Source organism: Pan paniscus, chromosome 15 (genome assembly GCF_029289425.2).
Source record: "Pan paniscus chromosome 15, NHGRI_mPanPan1-v2.0_pri, whole genome shotgun sequence".
NCBI classification, from domain to species: Eukaryota; Metazoa; Chordata; class Mammalia; order Primates; family Hominidae; genus Pan; species Pan paniscus.
Genome location: NC_073264.2, coordinates 76,781,017 through 76,798,714, shown reverse-complemented (window position 1 = coordinate 76,798,714; position 17,698 = coordinate 76,781,017). Strand labels below are relative to the sequence as shown.

Genomic DNA, 17,698 nt, shown 5'->3' with positions numbered 1-17,698 from the left:
TGAGATCAAGATTTAGGAAAGTTCTCATGACAGACCTTTAAGGCCTTGACCTTTAAGCTAACAAAAGGTGGGAGAGTTCCTACTTTCTTTGCTAAATTTGAAACCCTAGGTACTATTTTGCAGCCTATTGATGAATATAGAACTATTTGCCACCCCCTCCCCCCTTTTTAACCACACTGAAAACAAATATGAATTGTTTTGGACAATATCTTTATTTTGACAATAAATTTTTAAATCACAAGTTACATTTCCTTTTCACTTTCTAATGTTTCTCACTGAGAATCAAGATAGTGATCAAGATAATTTGATCAAGAGAATCAAGATAATTTGTCTAAAAGTCTGAATGTCTGTGTGGAGAAAAGATTTCAATGTTTGGCATATGGTAGGGACTTGGCAAACATTAACTGAAACTGCACTGGAGTTGCTTGCTCCAAGATCTTTACCAATATGGAACCAAAACAAGAAGGAAAGCAGAGAGTTAGTGGGATCTTTTAAACTCTCTTCCCCTGTTCAAAAACCAGTTTGTTCTTCTAAGAATATGACCCCACATGTTCTTTTTTTTTTTTTTTTTGTCCTGCTGTTTTCTTAAAAACTTTTTTTTGATACCAATATCTTCTTATGGTCAGAGTCACAGGCATTCTAGATGTAGAAGCTTAACATCCTCTTTGGTAGTTATATTTTCTGACAAACATTCACTACAAATGTACCAAGAAAAGAGAAGGCCAGCCTCGACCTCGCTGTGGCACATGAGTTATCCTTCAACAGGTGTAGGCATTTTGAGTCAGAGAGGCCTGGACAATGAAGAGACAGCACCTCAGGCAGCCTTGCCAGGAGCCACTGGGTTTCATCCTGGCCTGACCCAGAAAAATCTTATGGAAGAGAACAAGAGGCCCAAGAGCTCTCTGATCTGCTGTCAACCAGCTGCAGCCGGGAGACTGCCAAAGCGCTGCAGTGACTAGGCAGCGACCTACAGAGCCGTCTGGGAGGGGATTACCAGCCTGATCCCTTGTCTTTAGAGCCAGAAATGACTCAAACTTCACAAACAGCAAGGGCCTGCCAGGGAGGGTGACAATGAGCACTGGAAAGGGTTTTCTCCCCCTTGTTGGTGTCTCTTCCCCCTACTTGCTGCTGTGGCAGATTCTGGACAGTGTGCAGCCTGTGAGGTAATCTGAATTCCTTGGCAACCAGCAAGTACCTGAATTCTTTCAAAACCACAGGAATCCAGCAGAGAAAAGGTAAATATCCCTGCGGAGCCAGTGTTAATTAGCAAGGAAGGCTACTGAAGAAGGAACTGGGGGTGGGGAGAAAGGGAAAGGCACCACAAATGTTTTGGGGTCTTTTCTGAATTTCCACTGAATAATATGGCTGAGGCAGAAAAAAGGCCGTTCCAACCGGGACCTTCCCAGAATCCTCTCTTCCCACCTCCGCCACATGGGTGGAACTCAGCTCCCTGGATGGGTACTTGCATGCCCCCCAAGTTGCTAGAGCTGCCTATCTTTGGGTCTCTGGCAACATATTTAGTTTTTAACTCCATTTTGTTTTTATTTTTTTGAACTTTTTATTATTCCTGTTTCAGTGAAAATCTGGCTATTAGCTTCATCTCAGAAAGGGCTCTGTCAACTCATCTAAACCCAATACTGGATCCACCTAAAGCTGTAAAATCCAGGACAAAATCTTTTTGGAGTCCACCCCTGACAGGAAAAAGAATCTGCACCATTTTGGTAGAGCATAGCACCCCTCTGTGGAAACTGAGTGTCCCCTGGTGGTGCAAAACAGCAACATGCAAGAAAAATTCAAAAGCACAGGGGACCTCTGAGGGCTACTGTGGGAATCACAAAAAGCTGCACCCAAATACCAGGGGGACAATTGCAACACTTCTTCAATACTATACCCACACATGAGAAAACAGTGAGAGCTCTCCCACTTCTTATGTTAATAAAACAATAAGGACAACTGAAAACACTCATCTATACAGAAACTAGGGTTTTCACGAATTTAATTTTGTGTTAAAAAATTTTACACAAAATAACTTATATCACAAAACTGTCTTGTGAAATGAATTCAATCTTTCTGTCGCCTAGTATTAATTTGAGGTCCAAAACAGAAGTGATAGGGTGTAAGGGAATTCATTTCTAAAGAAGGAAATGAATTGTATTTGCCTCCTGTTCCGTCTCTTTAGGAAAGATTATGGTTTTTCTTGTTGAGCCTCAACGTAACCCAATAATCTCATCCCAAACTGATGATCTTCAGTTATGTCTACATAAATTACATGTGGCCCAAGATAACTAAAAGCTGCAGATCTGGAGATGCTACAGACTATCGACATAGTTGAACAGACTCTGAGGGTTACAACAAAGCAAGTGAATGTCAAGATACATAATTAGTGAAGACACAAGAACTTAGGCACATTGAAATTACTGCACGGAACAATGTGCCCTCGCAGGACTCCCGCAAACAGCGCATCATATTGCCATGCGTTATGCTTTTGTAAAGCTTTGATAAAGCTTTTATATTCACCTACACTTTCAGGTAAACCTAACCAAAGCCCTGAAAATTCATGTGGCTTTCTGGTTCTACTTGGTCTCAGTTTTTTAAAAGCTGTTTTTCTAATTATTCTGAGAAAAAACATCCATTGCGTGTGCGTGTGTGTGTGTGTGTGTGTGTGTGTGTATAAATTTTTTTGTTTCTGCTGGAAGCAAAAGGGTTATACTTAATTCAGTAGATTCTGACTTCCAACACACAACCAGTAGCCAAAGCACTTGCATATTTGTAGTAAATTCTATAATAAACATTGGTACTGTTGTTCTCATGTTGTGCTCTGAACCAGAAAGGTCTTAAAATTATGCCAAATTTTACCCATAGAGAGGGCTGTTAATATTGTAGGTGAAAATATCTTTGGAATATTAAGCAAAACATATTGGTATGATGTCCTTGAGAAACAGTGAAGCACAACCTCCATCTCTTTTCTCTATTCCCAAAGTCCAATTTTTGGCAGGACATAATCAGTTTCTAAAACTTGACACAGGAGAGAAGTTCAGGTGAGGATGAGCAGAGGAAGGAGAATGATGAAACTCATAACACAAAAGAGAGAAAGCTCAGAAGTCTCAAATTATAAAGCTGAAAATCCTCAGCACCTTGCATATCTGAGAAGTCAGGACTGTATTTTACCATCATTTTGTTCTAAATAATATAGGGAATAGGCTTTTTCTTGCTCTTTTTTTTTTTTTTTTTTTTTTTTAATGAGATGGGGTCTCACAATGTTGCCCAAACTGGTCTTGAACTCCTGGCCTCAGGCAATCCTCCCATCTCAGCCTCCCAAAGTGCTAGGATTACAGGTGTGAGCCACCACGCCTGGCCAGGAATAGGCTTTTATACCTAATTTTGTATAGTGATACTTCAAAACGTGAGAGCACGTGTGTCTACAAATATTATCGACAATTTCTTTCCTATAAAAACCTGATTAGAGCTAGTAGTCAGCTCATGTTCAGATGCCTGGTCCAGCCCTTTATCTAATAACTGCGAGATGTTTCAGTTCTTCCCTTTCTCAATTTTCAAGGAAGAGGCCAGAACTAGGGAGTTTTGGTAGTCTCCAATGTTCCCAGGGCTCAAACTCAAAATCTCACTTAAGAATATGACAGGACTTATAAATGCTGTCACTGCCACCTAGAGGCGAACGGAACACAGAGCTCCACCAGCGAGAAGGTTTGGTTAGTCTGCTCTCACTGATTTCAAGTCATAGGATACATTTGAAAAAAACTAAGTCTCTAAAATCATTAAAAGACCATTCTAAAATAATAGTTGTCAGAGTACAATAATATTTGTCAAAGCACCTGTACATAAATAGGTAGCCTTCTTTTATCCATGGTATTTCCCATCTTCCAATTGCATTTTCTAAAATACAGAAACATACACAGACCAGGCTTTTTTAGCTTGTCGTGACCACTCACAGATGCAAATCACCTCCTAAACTGCTATGCTTTATAACAAGCTTGTCCAACCTGAGGCCCACAGGCTGCATACAGCCCAGGACAGCTTTGAATGTGGCCCAACACAAATTTATAAAGTTTCTTAAAATATTATGAGTTTTTTGCAATTTTTTTTAAGCTCATCAGCTATTGTTAGTGTATTTTATGTATGGCCCAAGACAATTCTTCTTCCAATGTGGCCCAGGGAAGCCAAAAGATTGGACACCCCTGCTCTATATCAAAGGCACTACGCATAAAAAGAACTTCAGGGCAAACTAGTTGGCTAATACAAAAATTTAGTTTTGTTGGGGGGAAGAACACAGCATAGTAGTTACATACTTATTTTAAACAATTCAAAGGGTTTATGAAAACAATTACCTGTAAAATTCTGTGGCTGGAGGAAACAAAACTTCAAAATATAACAACTTGAACTTAATCTTGTAAGTCACATTACCTTAAAACTTAGAAAGCACCTCAACAGGCCAGGTGTGGTGGCTCACACCTGTAATCCCACCACTTTCGGAGGCTGAGGCAGGCGGATCACGAGGTCAGGAGATTGAGACCATCCTGGCTAACACGGTGAAACCTCGTCTCTACTAAAAATACAAAACATTAGCCAGGCATGGTGGGGGGCACCTGTTGTCCCAGCTACTCAGGAGGCTGAGGCAGGAGAATGGCGTGAACCTGGAGGCAGAGCTTGCAGTGAGCCGAGATCACGCCATCTCAAAAACAAACAAAAAAAAGCACCTTAACAAAAAGAGAACAATGTATGTACAACCACTGTAAAGTAACTTGCATGTTAAGGAAAAAAAAAAAAAACCCTCAATTAATACCTTCCAAATATGAGAGGGCATGAAATTGTCTGAGCCCTGAGCTCTGGAGTCAGATCCATGAGGTCAAATCCCCATTCCACTTCTCCCACCTCTAAATCTGTTTCCTCAACTGCAAAAATGCATCAACTAAAAGGTTGTTGCGAGGATGAAAATAAATGCCTGGCATATAATAGGCAAATACAGCTAGGATTTTATTTTTCTTTCTACATCTATCCTGAAGAACAACAGCAAATTATCTTAATATCCTAGGAGCTTCATAACAATTGTCACTGCAGGAAAATACCATATGACCCTGGATCAGTGCTGGGGAAGATGTTTACACACCTTATGTGTGGACATGCAGTGAGACTACAGACAAATAAGCCTAATTTCTGAAGTTCTTTTTAGGCATACTGGCTTTGATGTTATAGAGCACAGCAGTTGAGGAGGTGGATTGCATCTGTAAGCAGTAATGACAAGTAAAAATAGCATGATCTGATTTAATAAACTTGTTAATGGATCCACTCTTAATATACCCACCCAACCCCTTCACCCCCAAACAGCTTCTTACCTAGCCAATCCTTCTTCATAGAGATAGATGACAAGAGGATCATAGGAAGTCACGAGCACATAGAGGCGCACGTCAAACTTGAAATCTAAAAAAAAAAAGTTTGTATTCACAAAAAAAACTAAGTTCATTTGTTTCCTGTTACAGAATAAACAACGAAACCAAGAAACATGAAAGAAAGAACATTCCTCCTCTCCACATGAAACACACACTGCTCACACACCTTGACTTTGGAGGATAACTAATAATTATACTATATAATTGTACTGTATACATATTATGTATATAGTACATAATAAAAACCATATAATGTATATATACATTAATATAACTGTAATGTATATATAATGCATATGTGTATGTCATTTTCATATATATTAATTACTGCACAATTTTCATACATATATTACTATATAACCTATAAAGCACTTTCTCTTATATTGTCTCATCTCACCTTCAGATAAATCCCGTGAGATAGGTAAGGAACCTGCTGCCTTTCTGGAGCCACACATGTCAAGAATTTCACAACAGTATAATAAAGACTTACTAGAGAAGGCTACGAAAAGCTTAAAAAGTTTAGCAAAAATCTGGCCCAATTTGGTCAAGGGCCTAATCACAACTCACCATCTATGAGCAGGGGGTTGTTAATGTAACGGGAGACCAGAATGTTCTCTTCCAGGGAGATCTGGTTTGGCTATTGAGTAAAGAGAAAGAATGAAAGAATAGAAATACACAGGAATCCTAATTTAAAATAAGGGAGCAAAGTTCTTAACCTTTAAAGAAATGGTAAGGTGGAAAACTAAAATTCTGGTTAAAGTTTCCTCCAAGGTACCCATATATTCAGTTGGCCATATAATATCACTTCTATAACACTATAGGCATCCAATTACGATGCAGGAAAAATAAATTTACACAGTACCTCTCACATAATAAATAATAAATAAATAAATAAAAGCCTAATAGCCTTAAAGATGTATATACATGATATTAAATAGTTACCTGCCAAGAAAATAAGAGCCACTTTAAAAATAAATGAAAACTTGCTTTCTCCCTGAAGTATAATGGAAATTTAAAAATACTACTACTATTCTTAAATGAAGGCTTTCATTAACATGTTTGGAGAATTTACAGATCCACAATGGATCCTAGCATTTTCTCTGTAAAATGAGATAGGTGTTTAATTGATTCACTTAAGGGTATTTGCTAAGCAACTGTATGCAAAGAGTGAATAAGGTCTTTAAAAGACTTCTTCAATGAAAAACAGTTGTTTATACAATAAATAGAAAAGTACTGTGGACACTGCATATGGCACTGGGGATACCATGATGAACATAACACATATGATCTCTGCCTGGCAGATTTAAGATTCAGTAAATCCCTATCCCTGAAAAGTTTAATATTTAGGTAGAGGAACAGCAAAATATAGAATTTAAAAGAACACAAAGCAGCATTTCTATAAATACAAGATGCCAGGTTGCAAAGTTAAAGTGCAGACCAATCAGGTGGGACCAGTCAGGGAAGACTTGTCCCAGAAGAGTAGATGCAGAAATGAGTGAAGGCTGGGAAGCACATGGTGGAGAAGAAAGGAGCCCATCATCAGAAGATGGCACGCACCAAGCCCAGTAGAAAGGAGGGTGGGCCGATTCACAGACCTGGGGCTAAAAGACTGAACTGGGAAATTATGAAAGACATGGTTAAACAATGAGGAGGGAGGTACCCTACTGATAAAGGGATCTGAACCCCTGGCAAAGGGAGTTTATATTTAGCATGGTGGGAAGCAGGAAATTATTGTGGATTCTAGATTAAGGAACAGAAAGATTAAAATATCTGGGAGAAAAAAAAAAACCTTCACATGTGATTAGATAAAGCTGGAAGTCACCACAATCCATGTAGGACAAAAGGGCTCCAAAAGGGAAGTGGTAGTGATAATAATTAGGTTGATAATAGCTACAGTAAAGGCAACAGAAATAACCATCAACATTTGCAGACACAAAATTTAACAAATGTACTAAACACGTGGATGTGCCAAGTGCTGTTCTAAGTCTGTTCACAGGATTATTTCATTTAATCCTCACCCAACCCCATGAGGCAGGTATATCACCATCCACATTTTATAGATTAAAAAAGAATCAGAGTGGGTTAGGGACCTGCTCAAAGTCACGGAGCTAATAAGCAATAGAGCAGCAACGGAATCCAGGGAGTCTTCCTCACAGGCTTCGCTTTTAGGCTTTATTCTTACCTCTTCCCGATATTCTGCTCTCAAATTTAATTGTCCCCCAAATTCAAAAGTTTGTCTTTATAACAATGCATTTCCTACCCTCAATACTACTACTGTTTTTCATATGATAATTTTGTGACCTATAACATTATACACAACCAGTATGAGCAGCTCTGAAGTCAGAATGAGATTCCTCTCTCATTTCCCACTGCTGCTATCTCAAAGTCAGAACACAGCTTTCACAACCCATCTCTACGCATCATAGGAACACAATGACATCATTACTGATTCATCCCTAATGAACTTCATCATCCATACCATTTCCTGACTCCCTTACATTTCTTGATCAGCTTCTCATAAGTACTATCTCCATTTTGAATCTGCTCAATGAGAATTGATGCAATCACTGTACAGCTGCAGGCTATGTTGTAAACGTAAAATCAAACAATCGCAGCTCTCTTCCTACTGAGTAGAACCTATAGGCTACAATAAATATCTACTCACCCAACTTTTCTCCACAGCAGAGAATATGCTGATAGTGGTCATCATTCCATGACACATCTAACGCCCATGCCCATTTCCTCTCCTCCCTTGCTCACCATACACATTTATCCTTTGAGTTACACGTAACATAAACCCTTACAATATTTAGGTAACTTTACTATGTGTTCTATTGTCTTTATCCCTCACTTCTATCCGCATCGGGAATTAAACTGTAGACTCCCAGAAGAAAAGAAAGGTTTGGGTATAGTTGCTTTGCACAGCGTTACAGACTGAAGAGCAACTAAGAAAAACTTTTTGATATCTTCAAGCCTGTTTCCTTTCATCAATCCCCAGTTAACTAATTTCTAATTATTCCAATTCAAAGCTCAAACTGCCTCCCAAAGAATGCTGAAGTAGGAATCTGAATTGTTGGGAAAGTTGGAAACACATCTTTCTTTTCTAAGACAGCATCTCATTTCTTCGCCCAGGCTGGAGTCCAATGGTGTTATTTCAGCTCACTGCAACCTCCACTTCCTAGGTTCAAGCAACTGCCCTGCCTCAGCCTCCCCAGTAGTTGGGATTACAGACACCTACCACCATACCCAGCTAATTTTTGTATTTTTAGTAGAGACGGGGTTTCACCATGTTGGCCAGGCTGGTCTCAAACTCCTGGCCTCAAGTGATATGCCCGCCTTGGCCTCCCAAAGTGCTGGGATTACAGGCATGAGCCACTGCGCCTGGCTGGAAACGTATCTTTCTAAATGGACCTTAAGGTTAAAGCTCATGGTATCTGTTAAGTCATTGTAAAGGAGAATGATATAGTGGTTAAGAGAGTCTATGCTGGAATCATCTGGACCTGAGTTACAACCTTGACTCTACCACTTATTAAGGAAATAATAACTACCTCATAGGGTTCATATATGGATTAAGTGAGATTATGTTTAGAAAGGACAGTGGTAGGCTCAATAAACATTAGTTATTATTACTGCATACTTAACAGAATATATGTGGTTCTAATTACAAAGTCCCACAGCTCAACAGCATTCATCACTACCTGCTGCATACCATTCTACTCAGAGTACTGAGTGGTACTATTATGAAAATTAGGAGATACATAATAATTAGGAGAATTTCTCAAAAGCTTTTAAGGAGTGACAACACAGTAGGCACTCCGGAAATACTTGTTGAGCAATGAGAAAAACAAAGGGAACCTAAGATAAAAACACATAAACAAACAGAAACAAGAGAGTACAGAATTATATTCACGAATATAGGAGGGACTAGAGTGACCTAACACTCTCCTAACATGTTAAAGTCTCAGAGAATGTATCAATACTGTATTTCCCATGGATCATGTGTGAGACAAGAATGAGTAAACTTGACTTCCATAATCAAATTCATACCTTAATCAGAAAACACCCATTCTTTCCCCTCCTTGATTTGAATATACTAAATTGGGAAAATATGGCATTTAGTCATGGTTACTGAAGGAGTGGAGCAAACACAGCTTTGTTCCTTTATGCTGTATTTCTAAAGAGCACATCCTTATGAGACCACGTTAGCCAACCGAGATGTTTCCATCTGTGGTCCACACTTCTCTTTTCAGTGTTACATAAAAGTGATGCTTTTGCTATCCTTTATCTCGTTCTCGTAATGGTAAAAGTTGCTATTTGCAGAGAGTTTCCAAAAGGTTATGACTACTATAGGGAAGTTTTAGTAAGTGGCCCTCTCACTCCAGTGGGAAGAGAGGGGAAGATATTTTCATTTGGCCCTCACACCAACTCCATCCCCACTGCCTAAATCCCTCACTCACTCACATTAGTTCTGCTCCCAGACCCTCTGCCTCAGCATTCCCTCTCCTCACCCTCCTGCTTAAATCTAAAAGGAAAGCAGGCAGCAGCCTTGGAAAGAGTTACTTCATCCAGTTGGCTAATGGGTCACATATTCCATGGGAAAGGATCCAGGCATGGAAAAGAGGGGATGGTTATGCCTTTTGTGTAAGGAGAGAGAAGAGTATTAACAACATGGTTTGCAGGTCTGGGTAAAAGGTGGTAAAATTCCAGTTTTGGGGTAAAACAGGAGTATTTTCCCATTATGTCCGCATGTTGCCAGCTCCCCTCATGCCTCCTGGCATCTTCCCAGGCTTCTGTCTGGCACTTCCACTAAATACCTAAAAGAATCAGACTCATTCCAAAGCTTCACAAAGAGGGAGGGGGAAGGCAAAAGGTCCTGCCAAGTACTTTGATCTATGCAGGGGGTCTCAAGGGATTCAGCCCAGGGAGAGGTGGGAGGGAGAAAAAGACTCTTACATAGCCTGCCAAACACATTCTCTAAAGACATGTCACCCCGCTGAGATTCGGCATCCAGGGAAGAGTTAGGGCGCAGGGTTCTCGGCTCCACCAAGGAAAGTTTAACTTTTCTATCCTTTATGATGCTAGCTTTAAAATAACAAATCACTAGGGCAAAAAAGCATTCCAAAAGAAAAAAGTCCCAGATGAGCTGGGAATAGATCCTATTCTTTTTGACTCATATCTAAGAAAATAAAAAGCAAACTTGTACCATAGCTGACTTTCAATAGCAATTCCATTTGGCAGCTAAAACCTAAACCCAAACTAGTGCCGTCTATGAGATTCAAACAACACTGGAGCTCCTGGCACAGAGCTGAAGGAAAAGCTGTTGGAGAGGGGCCTTCAACACCAACGTCAGAGCAGAGACAAGAGGAGACAGAGCCAAGGCATATGACCATGGCCTTATGTCACAGGAGACTCAGGGTAAAAGGCCTCCAGAGTGGCCTAGGCCAGGTAACAGAAGTTGCAGCCAATGCCTGGGGCTGTAGCAGTTGCTCTATCAAAACCAGATCCTATATTTCTTTGGCATGAAGGGTCTGGCCATCATTGTTTACGGTACTGTTTTGAGTCCAGACTGAATTTAAGGACTTTCCAATGTGAAAGATCCCTCAGAAAGTTAGTTTCTACACATATGGCAAACAGCTCAATGTGAAAAGACAAGTGGGGAATTTAAGATAGGGTTCTGGTCCCACATACAACACATCTACCTACCCCTGCCCTTCCAGAGTTCCAGTGGAAGGACAGAAAGAATATTTTCAAAAGAATGAAATGATATCAAAGCTAGGAAAAAGTAAAAGAAGCCAGAAAAGTCCAAAAGAGATAAGAGTGACCTTCCCAAGGAGGCTCCTGCAAATTTCCAAGCTTGTACTCAACAAACATGAAGCTCAGGGATCAGCCAAGGAATTAGAATCAGATAATTAACAAACAGCATTTGGAACAGTGAGGCCAGGAGATGTGTGGGTGCAGAAATCTGATAGAGAAGAGTAGAACTTGAGGCTACCTTATCCCCAGTACACACAAAAAGGAAAAGAAAGGTAGCTCTGCCCAAGAGGGAGATCACCAAAATCTTCCTCTGCATTCACAATATGGCCCACTTTATTTTGGCAAGGTGGAAGGGGAGTGCTTCTCACCATGTCCACCTAAAGTAAAGCCTGAGAGTCAACATGTTTTGCCCTTACACAAAATTCACAGTCAGCCTCTTGCAGGGAGAAGATATTAGGAAAAGAGTCCTACACAACCACAGTAGAAACCCAGACCAGCGGCCAGTTTCATTCAGTCTAGTCTTTTGTTCACAAATGTGGTCCAACATGTAAGGATCATCAAAGCTGAGAAAATCCAATAGCAGGGGAAAAGACAATCCCAATAAAATTCAAGGACAGAAGAGAACTTTACAAAAATTTCCTTTGGTATCCTCAGAAGGACAGGCAGGCAAACTGCATCCATTATGCAACAAAAGGTTGTTATTTGTAAATAAAAATAAAGCAAATCAGAATATGAGTTTCTGGAAATCAACCTATGATACCCAATATAAAAATACAGTAGATGAATGAATAATAAAATGGATAAACCTCAACCTGTGATCTAGAAGATGGGAAAAGAATTAAAAATGAGAGAAAAGTTAACATGGAGGAAAGATCTAGAATGCCTCAAAAAAGAGTTCTAAAAGCAGAGACAAAGAAGAAGATAACTTTCCTTAAAGAAAAACACCAGTTTCCAGACTGAAAATGCCTGCCAAATATCCAGGAGGAAGAATAAAAAACTGGTCCAGGCCTAAATCCTGGTTAAATTTCAGAATCCCAAAGTCTGTCAGCGGCAACAGCAAATCCATATGGGTGGGTCTGCAGCAACTCACTTATTGCCTCCTTGCAGGAAAGAATTTGTCTGAGGGCATAAGGCAGAGTGAGAGACCAAGGCAAGTTTTAGAGCAGGAGTGAACATTTATTGAAAAGTTTTAGAGCAGAAATGAAAGGAAGTAAAGTACATGTGGAAGAGGGCCAAGCCGACAACTTGAGAGACCCAAGTGCCTGTTTCACCTTAGACTTGGGGTTTTATATGTTGGCATGCTTCCGGGGTTTTGCATCTCTCCTCCCTTGATTTTTCCATGGGGTAAGCTGTCTGCATGTGCAGTGGCCTGCCAGCACTTGAGAGGGGCCTCATACACAGTGTGTTGGCTGCAGCTGTGCACGTGCTCATTTGAAGTGTTTTTGCCTTACCAGTCGAGTGTTCCTAGAGGAAGGTCATATACCAGTTAAACTCCATCATTTTGCTTCTTAGGGCACATGCTTGAGCCTACTCGCCCAACTCCTGAGATCTTACTGGGAAATGGCTGATCACCAGCTTCAGGTGTTTTCTATTTGTTGGGAGCCTGCCTTTCCCTGGCATCTGCTGCTATCAATTATTATTTTAGAGAGACCAGTTTAACAACTGCCTGACCATCACCTGATGATCACCTGACACTCCTTGGTGGTAGCGGGGGCCCTCTCATGCCCGGCTCATGTCTGCCCAGCTACCTATCCTAATATTTCCCCCTTTAGGAGTCCAAGAGTTGGTTTCCACTGAGTTTAAATGTTTTACTCAACTTATAGATAAAATAAAGAAACTGAATCATAGTTACTGAAGAGATTCTATTATTGTTTAAAACATAAACATAAAAACTAATCAAACAAATGTGCAAGGGAGGGTGGGACATGATGTAAATGCAATAAATGCCAAACTGGGAATTAACAAATACAATGTAATGTCAATGAAAGAAATATAAATCAACAAAAGTTACTAACTACTATTGTAAGTCCAGGGAGTGAGACCAGTAGGGATTTTATTTACCATGTGTATGTATTCAATTTAAGACAACTTTTAATGAGAATTTTGCAAAGAATCAAGATATTGCTGGCTTTTGAAAAAAGAGGAGAAATGAGACAAAGAAGGGCAGAAAGAGGAAAGGAAAGAGGAAGGAAGGAGGAGAAAGGAGAAGCAGCAGCAGTAGCGAGGATACCATACCAAATTAAGGTTCACTTGTTTGATAACCTTGAGAACAGAACCCACAGTTCTGCTCACAACAGATGCTAAACACATACGCTATCAATTAATACTTGGTGTGTAGGAATTAACATCACAATATGCTAAAAGCAGAAAAGGTACGTCTTTTCTGCTGACACAACAGGTTGCCCTCCCCTAAAATCTGATCAAGTGTCTTTTTAGCCATGGAGTAACTGCTGGTGCAGAAGATTCCTGCCAGTAAGGCAAACAAGTCAAGTTATACCTACCCTTAACTCACTTCTGAATGCAGATTTAAGAAGAGCACACCTGCTCTTAATGAAATGGAACTATATTAGTAACCAATACAAAGGGTGAAGGAGGAAAGAACAAGTGAGGAGAGAGGTTTGCCATCTGCTGCATACTTACATTGTTGATCAGGTAGACGCCCCGCCCCCTAGAAGATGCCACTGGTTTTACTATCCAAGGTCCCCGGTCCTTCGAATATGAATCTGCTCAAAATATTGGGAGATAAAAAACAGAGGAAACAAAGAAAAAGAATGAACTTGAGTTTATTATATCAACTTTCAAAAAGGGTTATCTACTCAGGGAACCCAAAAATCTTACAAATTTCTAAGTGTTGGGCAGTAACTAAAATTACCTGTATTTTTGGACTTGCCTTAAAAATAAAAATAGAGCGAGGGAAGGAGGGAGGAGAAAAGAGGACAGCAAAATCACTCCCATAGTAATTTCTTCCACCATTTCCCCTCTTCCCTTTTCCTTTTCTTTTTTTTAAGGCAGGGTCTTTGCTCTGTTGACCAGGCTGGAGTGCAGTGGTGCTTCCATAGCTTATTGCACCCTCAACCTCTGGGGCTCAAACAGTCCTCCTACCTCAGCCTTCTGAGTTGATGGGACTACAGGCATGGGCCACCATGCCCAGCTAATTGTTTTTAACTTTTTGTAGAGACAGGGTTTCTCTATGTTGCCCAGGCTAGTCTTCAACTCCTGGCCTCAAGCAATCCTCCCACCTCAGCCTCCCAAAGCGCCGGAATTACAGGTATAAGCCACCATGCCCGGCCTCCCCTCTTTCTTGAATGAAAAGATGAAAACAAAATAAGGCAAATATCTGGATGTTAGTCTATTACTGTCACAAAGAATCATCATGAATCTTTGAAACGCTTACGTCTGTTAACTAAAGGACCTTAGGCAAACAGTGTCAATGTAAGCCAAAATCTAGTTCTTATAATACAGCTACTTTCCTTAAATATTTCCTCGAGCTTATAAAAAAAAATTCACTGTAAATCAAGCAATGTACCAGTGGAGAGGAAGGACAATCATTTACAAGTGATTAAAAGGTGCCATTTGTCCTGTTCCTTTCCCAGGTTCAGCTTTACACTTTAAATCCCTTTGGATCATGAAAAGAGAAAGCAGACAACTGACACTAAGCCTCCCAGAGGCTTGCAAGTGGTCTGAGGAAAAGCAGCTCTGTCTTCCACTTAGGGAGTGTCAGAAGTCAGGGGAGAGAAGCAGGCTAGAGCTCTCAGTGCTGCTGATTCTCACATCCCAGACTGGAGAGAGAGCACTGGTCCCAGCTGTGCCTCTTCCACTTTTGATGAAATACGTCAGGTGGCAGCAGTCAGTACTGTTTCAAAGCAGAGATGGGATGAAAGGTAAAAATTGAGAGAATTTTTTGTTTTTGGTATTTTTCTTCAATGAAGGAAGAGAGAAAGGGAAGGAATAGTGTGGGGAAATAAATCAAGCAAATGCAAATGTTTCTGAGCAGATCTCACAAAGACTTCCTTTTTCCAAATTGCCTAGGTTGCTGTGCGCCAAGATATCAGTCCCAGTTTATTTAGAATACAACAGCATAAACCTAAGAAAGTTCCCTATAGTTTCTGTTCTTCTGGTTGGACCTATTAAGAGGCAAGTCCTTTTCTAGGGCTCCAGTATCAGAACAAGACTTTCAGATACTGGAGTCCTGAAGTTTTGCACACTTCCCTCCACCCTGCATTTGGGCCTATACCAGGCAGGTCTTCAGAAGGAGCTCTCTAGGCTCAGCTCCTTTTCCCAGATGACTTGCCAGCAACTACTTGTCTCCTTTTCTTTCCTCTCCCTCTGACATGAGCCAGTCTCTTCAAAGCCTCCCACACAAACTTGACTTTGTCAATGCCACAAACCATTTCAGCAGGAGGAAAGAAAGAGATCTTTTGTCCACTCTCCCCCATCTTCCTCTGCCTTTTCCCTTGATGCAGAATTAACAGAATTAGAAAAAATTTAATGTGCCTCACAGAATTTAAAACTCTGTGAGCAATTCTACCTCTAGAACTATATCCTCTAGTTCTACTCACACATGTGTAAAATATTGCATATATAAGATTTTCAATGCTGTGTTATAACAGCAAAATATTAATTAAATACACTACAATGCATCTATATGAAGGGTCGGCAAACTATTTTTGTAAAAAGCCAGAGAATAAATATTTTAGGCTTTGCAGGCCATGCAGTTTCTGTGGCAGTACCTAACTCTGCAATTGTAGCTTGAAAGTAGCCATAAACAATATGTAAGCAAAGGGGTGTGGCTGTTTACATAAAATTTTATGTATGAACACTGAATTTCATATGATTTCTACATGCCACAAAATTTTATTCTTCTTTTGATTTCTTTCCAACCATTTAAAAATGGTTCTTAGCTTGTGGGACACACAAAAACTGGCAGAAGACCAATTTCACTCAAGAGATATAGTTTGCAGACATCTAATCTACACAATGGAATATTAAGCAGACACACAAAACAAGAATATTATTAATGAACTGATATGGAATGATCTTGAAGATAGCCTGTTAAATGAAAAAAACAAAGTGCAGGGCAATGTATGTTATATACGCCCATCTGTTCATATACACACGTTATTTGCTAGTAAATGCAAAGAATATCTCTAGAGGGTATGTAAAAAACTAGTAACACTGATCATCTCTGGGGAGGAAAACGGGATGACTGAGGAACAAGAGGAGAAAAGAGTCTTTTCACTGATGACTGTTTTGGAATTTCTTTTGTACCATGGGAATATATTACCTTTCAAAAAATATAATTTATAAGTCCTGCTATAGAAGACATATTTATAGTTATATATGACAAAAAATTAAATTTCCATAAAGTGAGGCCACTGAATATATGTATGTGTATTCAGTTTATATATTTTTTTCACTTTGCCATTTTCCCCAGATACTGAGCAGACTGAACAGAATGCCTGAGCAAGAGGCTATTAATATTAAAACAAAACAAAAAATAACAAAACTTTCCAAATGTCACTCATTTAATACCTCTAAGTATCTAATCTGTGTCCATCAGTTTGCTAGGTGTGGGGCGCACAATATTAAAAAATACAGTCTTTTCCATCATGAAGATTAGACTAGCCGAAAAAACAGACATTGAACAAGTAATTACAGGCAATGAGAGTTATAAAAAGGAAGTACAAGGTTCTACAGAAATGTCTAAGGAAATGACCAGGCTAGTTATTAATAGGCTCACTCACACCTGTAATCCCAGCGCATTGGGAGACTGGGGCAGGAGGATCCCTTGAGGCCAGGAGTTCAAGACCAGGCTGGCCAACATACTGAGACTGTCTCTATGGAAAATAAAAAAATTAGCCAGGCATGGTGGTGTGTGGCTGTAGTCCTAGCTGCTTCTAAGGCTGAGGTGGGCAGATTACTTGAGCCTAGGAATTTGAGGTTACGGTGAGCTATGATTACCACAGCCTGGGTGAGAGAACAAGACCCTGGGGAGGGAGGGGAGGGGAGGGGAAGGGAAGGAAGGAGAGGGGAGGGAAGGGGGAAAGGTAGCGGGGGAAAGGTAGGGGAGGGAAGTGGGAGAGGGAAGTCGGGGAGGGGAGGGCAGGGAAGGGAAGGGGTCAAAGCTGTCTGGAGACAGTACCCTCTACTTTGTGAACTAGGCTTATCAGAAGTTAATGCTTCTGGCTATCGGGGGAACCACCCCCAATATTTCAACATAGGTTCTTTTCTATTTCTCTAAGTGTCGGCTGGTCTGAGAAATAAAGGGAAAGAGTACAAAAGAGAGAAATTTTAAAGCTGGGTGTCCAGGGGAGACATCACGTGTTGGCAGGTTCCATGATGCCCCCTGAGCCCCAAAACCAGCAAGTTTTTATTAGTGATTTTTAAAGGGGAGGGAGTGTACGAATAGGGTGTGGGTCACAGAGATCACATGCTTCCCAAGGCAATAAAATATCACAAGGCAAATGGGGGCAGAGTGAGATCACAGGACCAGGCAAAACTAAAATTGCTAATGAAGTTTCATGTCCCACTGGGCACGCATT

General features: G+C 40.3%; 1 protein-coding gene across 50 annotated transcripts in view; it reads right to left on the bottom strand.

Moving 5' to 3' along the window:
- The window catches only part of TTLL5 (tubulin tyrosine ligase like 5), a 297,434-nt gene that overhangs the window by 245,388 nt on the left and 34,348 nt on the right, over positions 1 to 17,698 (bottom strand). For all 50 annotated transcript variants that reach the window (XM_055097299.2, XM_055097300.2, XM_055097295.2 and 47 more), the window contains 3 exons: positions 13,797 to 13,879; positions 5,970 to 6,039; positions 5,349 to 5,433 (listed from right to left, as the gene is read on the bottom strand). In XM_055097299.2, the coding sequence (XP_054953274.1) occupies positions 5,349 to 5,433; positions 5,970 to 6,039; positions 13,797 to 13,879 (238 nt within the window). The remainder of the gene's footprint in view (positions 1 to 5,348; positions 5,434 to 5,969; positions 6,040 to 13,796; positions 13,880 to 17,698) is intronic.